The sequence below is a fragment of the Corvus brachyrhynchos genome, unplaced genomic scaffold (genome assembly GCF_000691975.1).
Source record: "Corvus brachyrhynchos isolate BGI_N302 unplaced genomic scaffold, ASM69197v1 scaffold281, whole genome shotgun sequence".
Taxonomy (NCBI): domain Eukaryota; kingdom Metazoa; phylum Chordata; class Aves; order Passeriformes; family Corvidae; genus Corvus; species Corvus brachyrhynchos.
The window spans coordinates 2,570,669-2,586,634 of NW_008236509.1; the positions used below are offsets into that span (position 1 = coordinate 2,570,669).

The 15,966-nt window shown below is 41.5% G+C and overlaps 1 protein-coding gene across 3 annotated transcripts in view; it reads right to left on the minus strand.

The window, feature by feature from the left end:
• Positions 1 to 15,966, minus strand: part of KIAA1549L (KIAA1549 like) — a 76,877-nt gene that overhangs the window by 22,149 nt on the left and 38,762 nt on the right. For 2 of the 3 annotated variants that reach the window (XM_017726346.1, XM_008644098.2), the window contains exons 14-17: positions 12,827 to 13,005; positions 11,031 to 11,248; positions 6,320 to 6,449; positions 963 to 1,310 (exon numbers count right to left, since the gene is read on the minus strand). In XM_017726346.1, coding sequence (XP_017581835.1) covers positions 963 to 1,310; positions 6,320 to 6,449; positions 11,031 to 11,248; positions 12,827 to 13,005 — 875 coding nt within the window. The remainder of the gene's footprint in view (positions 1 to 962; positions 1,311 to 6,319; positions 6,450 to 11,030; positions 11,249 to 12,826; positions 13,006 to 15,966) is intronic. The other variant, XM_017726347.1, reaches the window with a different exon arrangement.

Genomic DNA, 15,966 nt, shown 5'->3' on the forward strand with positions numbered 1-15,966 from the left:
ATAGTCGTACGTGCAAGACTGCCAACAACAGACTACACTTCAGGTTGCTCTTCGGTGGTGAACCTCTCTAGTGATGCAGAAGCGTTGATGTTCCCTACCCAGATGCCACCATAGTTATTCCATAAAACCACATTGCTTCCTAATATGCATTCACTGAATAGAAGAAGATGTGCAAACAAGTTTTGGATCTGTTGACCAGTCTATTCTTTCAATTCTTAGTGCAATTTAGACAAGACAAGCTTGCTGCTAAAATAGATGCTGAGCCTTTCATGGTGTATGTGTGTGGCTCACCCATCCTCCCAGCTGCAAGAGGCTAGGTTGGAGTCTAGGCAAGCACATACGTGTGTATATATATATATATATATATTTATATTTATATTTATATATACACACCACCCTACACATACTTATCTTCTGTAAGCATCTGGTTTTAAGCATGTAAATGGGACTGTCATAGGTTAGCAAGCTAAGTCTCAGAAGTGATGTTCTTCTTACAGCTTCCTTACAGCTGAAATTCTGTTGTAAAGCTATGATATATCAGAGTACCTGTTGTAATTTCATGAAGGCATGGGGGGTGGAGCGTTCAACTTGTACTTGTGAGCAAAAGCACCTGTGCTGAGATAGGCAGATGCTGATGCAGCTGTAATTTGATGAGAAGTTAGAAGGGAGGAAGGTGGGGGGAGGAGGAGAGTTCTGAAGGTGTGGTATAATTTTTTTCCCTCTTTTAGGTCTGTTAATAAACTTCTTTATATTCTTTCAAGTTTGGCGCCTGCTTTGCGTTTCTCCTAATTCTTATCTCACAGAAGATAAACAGTAATGAGTATTTTAGACCAAACCATTACACTGAATTGGTGTTTCTGCCCGGTTACAAACCCAACCCGCTACAGGGACTACTTCAAAAAAAACGTGCCTCAGAGTAGAAACACCTTTCTGACATTACAGTGAAGAGAAGCTCCACTTACGGGCCTTGGCAAGCTGTACTGGTACATTTCTGGCCTGTAGGTGGGCACCCACTGCACGCCCGCCCGGGGCCGGGTCATGGTGCCTGGGGCACTGGTCACCACCTCGGAGTAGGGCAGGTGTGGGGCTGAGCCGTAGGCGTCCTGCCGGGGCTGGCCCCCGTGGCCGGCCGAGGCCAGGCTGAAGGCCTCCTCCAGCAGCATGTGCATCTGCTGCCGGACTTCATCGATAGAGGGCTGCGAGCTCAGCGTCGACGTCTCCGAGTGGCCCTTGGCCTGGCGGGACCTGCTGTAATTCCGGGGCTCGTTGATCCGGTCAACGTTCGTTTCTTCTATAATCTCAGGCTCGGTCTGGTGGGAGCAATAAAAGTGTATGTGTAAAGCTGGACAAGACAGTATTTGTGCTGCTTCACCATTCTCAAACAGAGATATGTCTGAGATGTAACTCATACAAACCAGGAATTGTGACAATGTAGATGCACGACAAATGCTGGAAAGAAATTGTATGATGCAGGGGAGTATAAGAGCCTTTTATGTTCCACATTGTTTGCTGGCAAAAGTAGCAGGAACAGTCTGTAGCAGATTAAACTGTCAATGACTCACTTAAAAACAAATAGGATTCATGTCTGAATTCTTGTCTTAGTTGTGGTATCAAGGGGAGTGCAACTGTGCCAGGAAGAGTATGGTTCCTTAAGTAGTGCCATCACTATGAAGGACCCCTTACAAGGGACAGCTTATTACTGCTAGAGAGAATGAAATTCCTTTGTTCATGCTCTCACATGAAGATTTCTGAAGAACTAAAGGTCAGGAGTTTTTCTGAACTTCCTAACAATGAAACCACAAATGCAGTCCTGCCCCTTGCAGAGAACACCCTGGTCCAGCTCAGGGGTCCTACGCAGCCCCAAACAGGAGTTACAGAGTATTTATGCGAAGTTAACGTGGGAGCAGGGAATGAGGCACATACTTCAACGAGCAGATAGTGCTTGGGCAGCTTAACCTGGTAGGTTACTCCCAGGGTGATTCCTTCTGTATGGATAAGTACAAACAGAAATCACCTCCCTGATTTTTTTTGGCTGTAACTCCGTGACAGAAAAAATCATCACATTGCAAGGAGTTGGCAGTGAAATACCACACTTTGTCTGTATTTTGTAAGATCAGTTTTACAGCCCAGAGCTTTAAAAACCTATGTTTTAAACCAGCAACTGATTCCTTATAATTCTTTAAACATCTGTAAAATGCATTGACTATGCCAGGGTAACTGGGATGAGCAATAGGATATGTGCCTCCTTCTATATATAGCATGTGGTTAGAACTGTGCTAGTGCTTAAAATAGCCATAAATAAAAGAATACAACAGGATGTTCTTGTTCAAAATTCCAGCACTACCCTGATCATTTCAGTGTTCTGTAGCTCCTAGTGTGACGTATTTTTTTCCCCTGTAATAGTGCTTTTTCTACACCTGAATAGATAAGCGACTGTGCTCCCAAGCTTTTGCAAGCCATAGGACAACCATAATACATATTTCTTCCTTTTCAGAGGGAAATATCAAACTGGTTTTCATCTTCTGTTATCAGCCACTCAGAAAAGAGTTACATTGCTACTGAAAACCGATAATAAATCTAAGTAAAATATTAATTTGCTTTCTCTGCTTTAAGTATAGCTATCTTTTGTATTTAATGAAAATAGAGCAGGAAAAAAGAGAAAAATTAATATAAAAATTAAACATTTGCACATTAGAATTTAACCATAATTTATACAGTTATGGTTATACAGTATATTATCTAAATTCAAAACCACAAACTCAAATTCAGACTTCCCAAGTGGTACACACATCAGATTGGGGGAGGGAGAATGCAACTGCACCAAATGATCTTAAATGGAAAAACTTTGTAGGAAGTCTTCAGCTAAATACTTTCCCTTAATTCTCTTCATGCATTTTGATTCCATTGTTGTTTGTGTTGCTACAATAAATAAAAATAAGGCACATTTAGAAGCCTGACTATAAAATGCAATGGTTGTTTGCTTAAGTGCAGCCAAAGAGCCTCTGAAATCATAATGTCCTGACTGGATGATTAATAACCATGGTTCTTCTATTTGCTCATGCCTGTAAAAATGTGAGTGGAATCCCACACAGACCTATTAGTACCCAATGCTGAAATAAATCAGGTTTTCTACTACAACTTGCTGGTGAAGCCAATAGACCTCTACAGAATGTTTAAAATATATCATATGGGTACAAAATATATATTAGCAGCCAACATTAAGGCAGCTTTGGTTTATCAATATAAAAGCTGACATGAAGATTTTGGAGGAGATTAATAATCATTTCTTTTTAAAATTTATTTCAAATCATGCTATCATTTTCTGAGGTATGCCATTTGCTATCCTATCAACTGAAACACGTAGCTATCATAAATAGAGGCCACTATACATTAATGCAACCATTAAAAAAAATCATAGTTACTGTACAATAGAAGGAACTAGAGGTACGTGAAGAAGGCAAACAAAACCCTGCAGTGAGAGACAGACTTTATGCACCTTTTGAATAATTCTGCTGCTGCAACTTTATCAGTAAAATCCTTTATGTGAACATTAATCTGTAAGAGTTTGGATGCATTGCATTAATTTAGCCATATCAACAAAATTATGCCAGTGAATTCTTTTGTATACTGATCTCTTAAACATGTATAATAAGGTCATTTTCTTCCTTTTATACAAAAAACAGCCTAAATATTTTCTGCTCTGGTATAAAGCTCATTAGAGCAGTCTAGAGGTTCTAGAGTCTTTTTTTATGGCATTTACTCTACACACAGTTGTTCATGAACTTGCTGAAAATAATAAACATGTTAATAAAGTCTCCTTAATCTAATTCCTAGGTGAAGGTGATGATAGTAAACCCTGTTGGGAATCTTTAAAATGGAAAGCTAGGTACTGTTCAATAATAATTCATTTATAAAAGACACTATAAAGGAAAATAATGTACTGAGAACATCAAACAGTAGAATGGACACTCCAAAATAATACTAAAAGCTACATATTCCGTATGAACAAATATCTTTATCCTAATATCCTTACCAGTTTTTAAGTCTGAGAAACAGAACCATGATTCAGAGAAATATCACAAAAATTAATTATAGAGAATGAAGTATTTTTAGAAAAGTATGAATGAAATTTAGGAATTAGAATTTAGAAATTTTTTGTTGAAGGGAAACCTTATGGTTGGGCACATGAGTGAGGAATTCTTAAGGAGTTTTCTTAAAGAATCTGGGACATCCCAATCTCTTTTCTTTAAAAATAAAAACATTATTATTGTTGGGAAGAAAAACATCAACACATAACCTGGGTGTACTGGTAACAGCTCACACACACATGAACACACACACACTTTTTTTTATACTGGAAAAAGTCTCATGACATGAAGGCAATAAGAATTATTTGATTCATAAATTTAATTATTTGGCACTGCTTATAAAATGCAAATTTCACTATTCTTTGGCAGGACTTGGTGCTAAAAACATGCTGGGAGGAAGAGGTTAGCAGCAGTCTGAGAAGGCTGGAACATTTAATATGACAGATTGGATGTCAAAAATGGGTACCAGGTGTTACTGTGAGAAACAGAAAGGGCACAAGAGTCAGCACTCAAACCAGCCCTTTCTCACCCATTTTCAGAGGTCAGATTTACAGAGGTGTTTAGTTGGTGAGATCCATAAATTCCATGGATGAAACATCAGTGCCCACCCATGGGTATCCTGGGAGACGAAGCCTGTCAGACACTCGGCACAGCTCCGAGGAGCCTCAAACAGGAGCGAGGGACCAGCCCACGCTGCAGGCTGAGGCTTAGCAGCTAAATTTCAATATCCTGTCCCATTTTCCTGGTGGCATTTCTGTGCTTTCAGATGGGAAATGCACTTGGAGCTGGAAGAGGTGCGCTGCAGTGAATCTGCAGTGCATCGGGCAAAGGGATTTTATGTAACTTATCAGGAAAACACTGTGCCAGGGACAGGTCGCCCAACTGCAGCATCAAAGGCAAGGCAAAAGCAATTTTTTCTGTGATGTGCACACATCTCAGAGTTTATAATTACTCTGAGGACACTCCAGAATCTGCATAAACTCTTTAATCTACTTTTAAGGTTTTTAACAAATTTTCTTTAAAATATATTTTATATACAGTATACACAATCTATTTAAAGATATTTTTAAAATCTACTGTCATGCCTGCTCCCAGAATGTTTTCAACATTGATTTCCAGGAAAACCAGTTTTTCCCTGTGAAAAAACTAGTTTTTATTAGCATAGTACTGGTATCCTAATTCCTCAGAAAGCAGTGTACCAGCCAGCCCGCTCACATGGCCCCACATGACTCCTGCAGTCTGACAGGAAGTGTCCAAATGCAGGGAATCATTTCAGGAATCTGACAACTACAACATGCCCTGAAGAATTCTGTAAAAGGTTTACATTTTACTGAACACATCCCCCCAACCTTGGTACTTTCTTTCACCTTGCTAAAAGCACATTCCTGGCAGAGAGAGGGTTGACAGTGAAACCCTCCCCAAAAAATATTTTCCATCTACAATGTTTAGAGGATGGGCAACCACAGGTGAACTTCCTTGTTTTCCAGAATGGTTTACACCTTCTCTAGGGACTGATCTTCAGCGCTGGCTGAGCTACAGCATTTTGTACACGTGGCAAAGGACTGAAAAACTCGACATTGCCCCAGTGTGGGGGCTATTTTTAATCCTCGTTCTGGGTTCACACAGTGTCAGCTGGCACCCAGTGTTTGTTCAGACTGCACAAGACAACTCCTCTGCCTTGTGCTGGCTGCATGAGCTCCTTGGACCATAAAGCAGCATCTCCTCTGGCTGGGTTTGACATTTACCTACACAAAACTCTCCCAGTTCTGATGGGAGCAAGAGGACGATACCTGTCCCTAAGGGGTTTCCACAAAACACTGACATTGGGACTTAGGTGAAAATCCCAGAATTTGGTTGTTCATTCTTCTGAATCAAGAAGGCAGCTTCAGGCTGTTCTTCAGAACAAACAGAGGATTTTAATCACAATAAAAGGGCTCACTGTCAAGTAGCCACACGCTTACAAGAACTATCTAAATTCAAGATTTAATACTTTGGCAAATAATGGGGTTTGGGAAAACATTTTGTTTGCATTTCAGACTGTAAAATGATGTAGACTGATAAAGCACATGAAAGAGTTTGAGCTCTTTTCAGGATGCTCAGTGCACATAAACTCCTGTAACATTAAACATCTCATGGCACTCTGGCTTGTGGCTTATCAATAGTTCCCTGGGTTTAGGGGCAAATTAAGACTCTGCTGAGCAGATTTCACTGCCTACAGCCAATGAACTTACATCATATCCACTGTTCCGGATCCCACGTCTGGGCCTTTCTCGAGTCACCAGAAGATCCATCTCAGTTTCCCCTGGGCTGGGACTGTTCAGAGACTGCCTGCTTCTGTACACCGAGTTCTTCAATGGCTGCCTAAAAACATGAAACGAGAAAACAGTAAAATGAAAAATAAATTAATGACAGGCAGCAGTTTCCAATACTCACCTTTGTTCTTAAATGATGACGTTCATAAAAATACCACTTTGTTACAGGATATTCTTTCTACACATATGAGGTGCTAGAAATCAGTAACCTTATTGAGAGTTAATTAATTGTTTTTATGGTTTAAGGAAAATAAAAGATGTGGACCATATATGGGAGCTTATCAGATGAAATATGTCCCAAGAAGATATCAGGACCCTTTTAACTTCAGCTGATATGATTCAAGTTCATTTAAAAAAAAAACCATATAGAAAAATAACAGGATCTCCCACACACACAGATGGGGAGCAGAGATTTTGGTTGCTGATCCTGAGCAATGAGAGAGAAGCAGAAAAACACTCCACTGAAACAAACACCCAGCAAAGGGAACGGGAAGAGACAGAGTAGTGGGAGGAAACTGCTTGCAAGATGCTGTTTTTAAATAGCCAGTTTGGTAACTGGCCACAGCTTTCTCAGAGAGCTGTGCTCCCTGGGATTCAGCTGCTTCCAGCACAGCTCTGAGCAGCACTGGGACAAAGTGCTGCTCATCTCTGGGCATTGAGCTTCCGCTGCTGGGTGCTCCAAACCAAGGGGAAGCAAATGCAATAGAAAGGCAGAATAAAAATGAATATCCAAAATACCCGGTAATCTCGTCAACAAAACCATTTCTGCCCTGGTTGCTGGTCATACAAAAACAAATGCAGCACCCCTCTGTGAAATGCAGAACATGTCTGTACATATCTGCAGGAGGGTTTGCCAATTGGTGATACAGGAACTTTATGCTTCATCAAGCTGCATCTTTTAAGAAGGCTACTTCCATACCAGCAGAGTTTATGAGTTGTTTTCATACTGTGTCTGGCCATTACTCATTTTTTTGCACACTCCAGAGAAGCACTGGTCCTGAAGTAGATCAGTAACAGAAGAAATAATGGCATGCTAGCTTCATTTATTAACACAGTAATTACACTGCTAGAGCCTGATACAAAGTTATCTTTGCCTAGCCATGCTATTTTTCTGCCTGGTGCAATTACTCCATTCAGAATATTAAATTAGATCAGGTCATCTAACACGTCCCTGTGCTGCTTATTTTACACAGGGGACCTGGCAGTGCTCATAGTGAAGTAAGACAAGTTGCACTGTTATGTCTGAAGTCATACTTTCAAGTCACTTCATGGTTTAATGTCTCAAGAACCATCAATGAAATGAACAGACAAGACAGTCCAAATTAATTCACTGATAAATAATTCTTCAGGTATTCCAGATCTTGTTAACAGCACTTTTTGCCTTGACAGATTAGAGCAGCAGAAACTGGTTTGCAGAAATCCAGAAAGTAGGACATTTACATGATCAGACAGGATGAAAGGTAGGACAACAAAATAGCAATTTCAAATTTCTGATTAAATAAATTACTCAGGCGTGTACTTAGTTTTAAGGCAACTTTCAAAAACTTCTGTGTGACCTTTGATCACAAATCACCACGCTCATGTTTGAAAGTCCCAAATGCACTGCCAAAGCAGAAGACAAGCAGAGCTTTTGGAATAAGTTTCCCCTATAAAAATAATATTGGATGAATTCTTTCTTTCTATATAGTCTTTCTCTGATTATACTGTTGGTATTACCAAAAACAGGGTTATGCACAGGTCAATCAGACCTGACAATCTTCATCTTCTTATGCCAAAGGTCTCTGAAATTTCATATGTTTTACAATAGGTCCATAAATACTTAGTTGAGGCAGTTGTGATATATTTTCTAAGGGATTCAAATATACAGCTCTGTAAAACATGCAGATTCTTGACCTGATTACAAACTATTAAAGAAAATCCAAGAATAGTGTGTATCATCAGTAGGCTCTTAAAAATTACCTTGAGATTGCCAATTACCTCATTTAAGAGAGTTTTACTAATGAGAAAGGAGGTATGAACAGGAACAACAGGCATTCAACTGGGTTAGGAAGTGCCTTCTGGGAACACAGCTGGAATGTTTTAAAACATGAGTATTATGGTACTGATGACTGAAAGGTACCTAGAACACAAAGCTCTTTGTTCTGGAAAAAATCAAATCATTTAGCAGCAATGCTCTGTAAATCACTTTTAAATACAATTTAAAATTAATCCAAAATATAAAGGTAACCCTGAGTAATCAACTGCATCTCTATTTTCTGATATGTTTTGGAAGTGCTGTAATAATGTGACTTAAGTTAGAGGAATATATACAAAACAGGAAAGAGTAGAATAGACCTTTTCCCTAGAAACTTTGAAATCTTTGACTTAGTTTTTAGTGATATCATTTTAAAAATTGCAATTTTTCAAGTTTTAATTGCTGTAACAATGATTCAGAACAGAAAAGGTTAGAAATAATTTTTTTCAATTGTATGCTTACCTAGTTTGCTTTTAAAGCAATTTTATTTCATTACGGAAATACAATTGTGTTGATTCATTTATCAATAACCAAACTCCACATTGCCTTGTAGTACTTGGTTTTCCTCCAGCAGTGTGACATTTTACCCATCTTATTTTTGTTAGGAAAATAAGACCAGTAATTGTCATGGGTGTTGCAGCATATCAAGTTCAGCTCCAGGTCGTAGTATGGAAATTCTAGCACAGAATTCAGAACTGGTTTGTTTGTTTGTAAACATCTGCAGCATCTGTGAAGTTCATTAAGTGTTCTGTGTCCTCACAGAAAGTGCATCAGAAATGGTTCTCTCTTCCCATGTAGGGATACAGAAAATAGATTTAACAAGTTTAGTCCAGCAGCCAGCCTTTTATGGTGCAGCTACACATTGGGATCATTCCTCCACAGCAGTTTACCTGCCTCCCAGCAGTTTATATCATGCCAGGGATCACTGTCTCCAATAGACTGTGACAGGTTTACACAACACACTGGAAAACACGCAGGAAAAATGTGTGGGATCTTCCCACACACTGGCACAAACAATCAGCATTGTATTCACCAAAAAGCACATGGCTGTGTTAAAGCTTCGGTTTAATTTTTAAACATTTCCTGTGAGCCATGTGACACATAATGAACGCCCAAATTAATGCCTCAATCAGTCACTGTACGTACAGCACACAGCCACACCAAAGTGTTGAGGGACCTTTCCAGCTCCCTGGACTAAATGTACTCCTCAACAAGTGTTCCCAGTGCTCTGTCTGGACCTCCTGGACCTCCTGGCAGAGCAGGGCTCCCATGTAGGGAAGGCTCCATTTCTCTCCTTTTCAGTGCACAATGAATTGGAAAACTGCTCAAGGAAATGGTGCCCCAGGACCTCCAGCAAGAACGTAACACAGGGCTGAGTCAGCATCTTTTCATTGACCAGTGCAGCCCTGGGAAAGAGCTCTTCCAGGGCAGTATCCCTCAGCCACTGAACTCTAGACCTACAGAAATTCATCTGATCACAACTTTTGCCCATATTCTGAGCCAACAGTGCATTTGTAATTCCCATTACAGCCTTTTTCATCTCTGTGCCCCAAGGGTAATTGCTGAAGTTGCACTGTGTGCAATGCCTGTGTCACCAGCGATGCTTTGATTGCAGTCAATTTAAGCTCGTAGGAAAATTTTGGTCTGAACTTTCCAGGAGATGGGCTGCAAGATTGCACCTCCAGGCGTGAGGGCCATTTCCAGAGGAAAGGTGCTTCAGTATCCCTTTTTCTCTCATGGATCAACTGATGCTTGTCCCTGATCACAGGAAGAACCAGAGCCCTCCTGTGCAAGGTGCAATGGCAAACACACTCTTTTACAATCCTTCACACCCCCAGAACTTCTAAGAAAGAGGAATCTGCACACTGGGCCGTGCCTGGGGTAGGACTGGTGTGATCTCCTCTTTCCAATGTGCCAGTTTGTGTTCCAGAGAGCACCAGCAACAGAGCACCCACCCACGGCAGCAGATCAGGCACAATCTGCACCTGCACTCCCCCTACATTTCCAAAAATGGGGAGATGAATGCTACTGGTGCCATCCTCAGGAGACAGTGAAGTGTTAATCAAACATTAGTAATGTTATACAACATGCCAGCTTCACATGACAGATGAGCAAGTTACGATTTTTTCTGTTAAAGGCACAGGAAGATCACCAATAACAGGCACACACACCACCTTACAGATACTATCCCTGCAGGACTTCATGGACAACATGCTATCTCATGTCTACTGCAATAGTTACATTTAGATTAAAATAATGACAAAATAGTAATATCACTGTATTTTGAAAAAGAACCAATTCAGATGCTAACTTCCTGCCTAAAGTCTGCTCTGAGTATCACCAATAACATTACTACCACTTTTTCTGTTTACCTTTGAGAATGACTCACAAGAACTTGCAACAGTCCCTTCCCTTATCTTTTTCTTTCCATTTGTTTGTTTTTAACCACACTGCAGCTTTACCAGAGGACATGCTTTCCATGGGCTATATGAATTTTCTTCATAAAGCAGAAGGGACGAGTGACCATACAACAAACAGCTGGCTCATTAAAACAGCCCCTCTGACTCCCAGGACATCTACTCTCCTCCCAGATGAACTGCATACAAAAAGTCTCACCTGTTCTTAGACTCAGCAAACGGAGATGAGACATCTGCATCTGGATCCAAAATGTGGTCAAGTTCTTTCTGGTTTTTCTCATACATCCTTTTTCTGTCTGTCAGCCCCTTGCTATTATCAACCTGTGGGAAATCATAGTACCCCTTCCTCTTGGCTTTCAGGCGCAGCTTGTTGCGGTAGTGCTCTATGTCAGACTTCTGCTTCAAAGCCTTGTTCACCTAAAAGGCAAGAAGATGTTTCAGGGCTGGTGGTGGGCTGGCTACCTCCAAAGGATATTGTCGGCGCGTGTTTGATGCGCTGCATGTGTCATCTCTCTGTACCACACCGTGCCATCTGCAAGCAGCAAGGAACTGCAAGTGAACAGAGTCACTGCATTTTTATGGCTTGGCAGATGGTTAAATAATTTTAGCCTAAAAAACCGTGTACCATTACAACAGTGACTCAGAGACACCCACTGAGGAAAAACACTGGTGGTGTCAGCCAACTGGCGTGACCCAACACCGTGCGTGCTTCGGGGCACCACAGGCACAACTCACCCATCAAAACTCTGCTGGGGTACAGAGACATCACCCCTGACTACACAAAACCTTAAAAAAGTCACCACCGATGGCTGGGGAAGAACTCCAGTGAAATGACAACAAATGTTTCTTTTATTTATATTATTTCTTACAAATCTCTTAAGGGCTCCTGTCAGAGAAGGACCTTAAAAAAGGGGGTGTTTGGTCTATCCTGGTACAGCTTAGTCCCATGGTTTCTCCTAAGTATTGAGAAAATTTCCCTCCTGCTTCAAACTGCAAGTTACTTGGAAATCAGGAATTTACTTGGGCTTTGTGCTTGCAGGGTCAAATTCTACAGTCTTCTCACAAATTACAGGAAGTGCGTGTGCAAGGGTGCACGCAGCACCAGGAGTGTCATCCTGCTGCCTTACAGAAAAGAGATGCTGAAAGCTAAATAAGTCTTTCTCTGAGTTTGGAAGGTACATGGCATGTCAGGACTTAAAATCCAAGTACAAAGTGGAGCACAACAGGCTGCAGTAATCCAGGCCCACATGGGAGCTCTCATGACGCTTTTACAGTGTCCCTGGCAGCAGCCCTCCCCGCTGCTCTTAAACTGTTTTTAGCTGTTTAAATGGCTGTTGCAGTGTGAGTTTGTAAACAAGGCACCTCTGTGGCTTGTTCCCATTATGTTCAACAACTTCATAAAAGCCTCAGTGCTTTGTAAATGGGCAGCTCTTGATTAAATCTACATCAAAACATGAATATAAGTGTTGCAGTCAAAGCATGTTTTTGGCCAGCATCTGGATCAGACACTTGTGCCATCCCACTTTATTCTTTCAAAACAGCTGCACCCTCTGTGTACAGGCTGGAGCACAGAGCAAGTCCATGGTCCCACTGCACCCCTTCTCACTCTGAATGAGATGTATTGCTCAGTATAGAAAGATCAGGTGGGCACCCAGATGATCTATACATATTTTCATACCCAGCCACAGAATTCATGTAGGAAAAGATCTTATTCTGCTTTCTGCCTTCATGACTCATTTTTTTAAACAGCAGAGAAGGACATTGGGAGGGTAGGAATATAGAAAATTGCCTCTTCCAAGGTTGCAGGTATTCACAGTGCATTGTGAAAGAGCAGATCTTAAATTCTCAGATCTCTGACCCCACAATGCTAATGGAACTTTATATAGCATAAAGGTGAGAAGCTCCTAGCAGCCGTCAACTCTAACAGGCTTAAGATCGTTCTGCTGGTGCCTGTGGCCAAGGAAACACCTGGAGACACTACCAGACAGTCCTTACCTCTCCATTGATGATGGCAGACTCCTGGCTCCTCTCTGAAGCAGCATGGACAGCAGGGAGGGCCACGGGTTTGATGGCGATGAGCTGCACCGATCCTGAGGAGGTGTCGAAGGGGTCGATGGCAGACTTGGCAATGTTATCAAAGAGAATCCCTCCTTCCTCGTCATCACTCACGGCCACTAGAGCACATCAAACTCACTCAGCATAAAGACACAGACATTTCTGCTGCATGCTCAAGGGGAAGTTCAGCAAGCACACACTTTGGATTAATGACGTGCTCAGCGCACTCGAGGTGCAGGCCTGGGAGACCTTTATATTGGGAAAAACATCCCATTAGATCACAGAAAATGTTATGTATGCAAAGGATTCTCTGTCACTTCCCAAAAAAAGGCTGATTTCCAATCTGCACTAATAAGATAGAAAAAAGGAGAAGAATGAAACAGGAAATTGTATGAAAATGCCAGTGAAAATTAAAGTATCTAGGTTTCACATGGAAAGTTAATGTTTTCCTAGGTTTCATATGGAAACACACACACACAAGTGCCCATGTGCCAAGGCATCAGTAGCTACACCTGATCCAACCCAAGCATGCAGCTTTTTTTCTGTCTTATACTGCAAGAGCAAGAGCATACACAAAATTTGCTAAAATAAGTAGGTTTATTTTTCAAAACTTATTAATGCTAAAAACACCATTTATTAAAATAAAAGCATTTTCTGCTGTGTGTTAAAAATGCTTAAGAAACTGATGGTATCTAATCTTATGTTAATTTTTTGCTTTGCAAGCAGTACCTCAGGTCTCTGTAAAGTTAAACTGTAAAAATTTCTTAAGAGCCAGAAAAAGGCTTCTGTAAATCTTTAAAATTAAATAGCATGGCAAAGCATCTTTAGTTTCAGATTTCTATAGAAATGGATAACTCCTTCACATGCAATCGGGCCCTTTCTCCTCCAAATTTTCTTTGCAAACCTGCATCACCTTGTCAGCCGTTGAATCTGAAACCTCTTACCCACATTTTGAAGTGAAAGAATGACACTAAAGCATGAGCAGAAATTCTACAAAGAGATCCTTGCAAACATGTTTGAATAATTATGCTATTAGAGGGAAGAATGGTTGCTCCATCTCCTCACTGACAGGAGCAGAGATCCTCTGCTAAAGAACAAAGTGGTCTGCTCTAAATTTATTTCCTCTGAAAATACACTCTGCTTTAATATTTAATCACTGCACAAATTACAATGGACTTGTATAAACTCAGCAGTTTAGACAGCCAATGATTTTGGTAAGAAAATATTTGACAGCAGTAACATAAAAGATGAACCCTCTGAGTAAGCTCATTATCTCTATCTGTGCTCAGTGTAACTGGAGCTGGCACCACTTGAGCTTTTGAGCAATAGATGGGTTAAGTCACTCTGTCATTAAATATTGTCCCTGCAGCTCCACAGAACTGTCCAAACACAATAGAGCCTTTAGTGGGTCTGGAGTCCCCTTGTCCCTCCTGGGGCTGTTCAAACACTCCAGATGTGTGTGCTCAGCAGAGCAAGCAGCTCATGAGCCCGGCTCAGTGACAGGACCCCGGACTGCCAGGGACCACCAGGACACCACAGCAGCAGGACCAGAGAACGAGGGGATCCTCGCCTGGCACTGACCACACGTGAGCAGGGAGGTGGTCACGCTACAACGAGTATAAGAGCGAAGCATGGATGCTCCTCTCTGGGGGGATTTTGAAACCCAGCACCCACAGAGAGCTCAGCTTGCTGCAGAGGCATGGGGTGTCCCCCCAGACCTCGTTTCAGGATCAGAAACCAAGAGTTTTTCTTAATGAAACAGAATTCCTCTAGGACTCATTAAAGAAAAGAAAAAATTAAGGGTAAAAAGAATCAGAAACCACAGATGGTAACTAATTCTGATGTGGAGCACTAACACCACAGAGCACCCTCAGTTTCAGCCCTCTCAAAGGTGAGCACATCTCCTGCACCTACTGCAGTGCTACCGGGATGGACATGAGAGCCAAATGGCACTAGAAACTGGAATCTTATTCCACCTTAGCTTTGAGTTTGTTCATTAACTGGCATTTACAATCTAAAAGTAGGGTTTTTTCCCATTGCCCCTTTTCCACTGGTAGGTGATAAAGAGAGCCTGTGATCTGCAGTCATTGGCACACTGCTATAATGTGTGCTGGCACTGAACCACAGCAAGCACTGGGAATTTCATTATTTGCTTCTATCCATCGCCCAAGAGAATTTACAGCAACCATTTATAACATGACTGAACCACAACAAGCTCCAAACTTCAAGGAACAAACCAAAGGAAGTTCAGAGAAACATGGGCAGTTTTTTTGCTGTGTATCCCCGCTCTGGGCCAGTCCACCCATCCCAGCATCTCAGCTGGGTGAGCAACTGGCCAGCACTTCAGAGCAAACTTCAGAGAACTGCCCACATATTCTTTATAGTCACTTATGATAAGCACCCTTGCTTATTATAGTTAGCAACATGGTTTAAAAGCGATGTTTTAGATTTCTGTTTTCAAACAGATGCATTCCAGCATTATTGTGGAGTCGTTCCACTCGTGCCTCTGTGTGAGCACAGAGTGAGACTTAAAAGCTCAGTGGCAGAAAAGGGAAAAACCCAACTTAATCACTACTTAACAGCAATTTCCCATCTCTGAAATATCTCGTGCTAGACAGCTATGCCACATGACCCACTGAGATTGAATTACTCCTCCTAATCTTTCTGTGACTGCAGCACATGAAGATCTATCCAGAGCAATCATTTATTCGGGTCGAGTGCCAGTTGCAGTGAAGAGCAGCGTGGCACTGGGTCCTTGAGGAGCAGGACCATCCCTGAAGCTCTGTCTCCACACCACTGCAGCTCTCAGTACACAAGATCTGCTCCGTGCACGCTGCCCCAGGGATGCTGTCGTCCCATTTCTGTGCAGCTCTGCGCTACTTCCAGCCGGCAATGCCAGCAGGTGGTGCTACCCACTCGTGACCAGCTGGTCCCATGGAAAAAGGGCTGTGGAACTGCAGCTCTGAACGGTTAAAAAAACAATTAGACAGGTAAAGTACTCTATTTTTACCTAGTTAATGATTTAGTGTAAAAAAAAAAAAAAGTGATACTTTCGTCAGACAAATATTTCAATGAGGGCT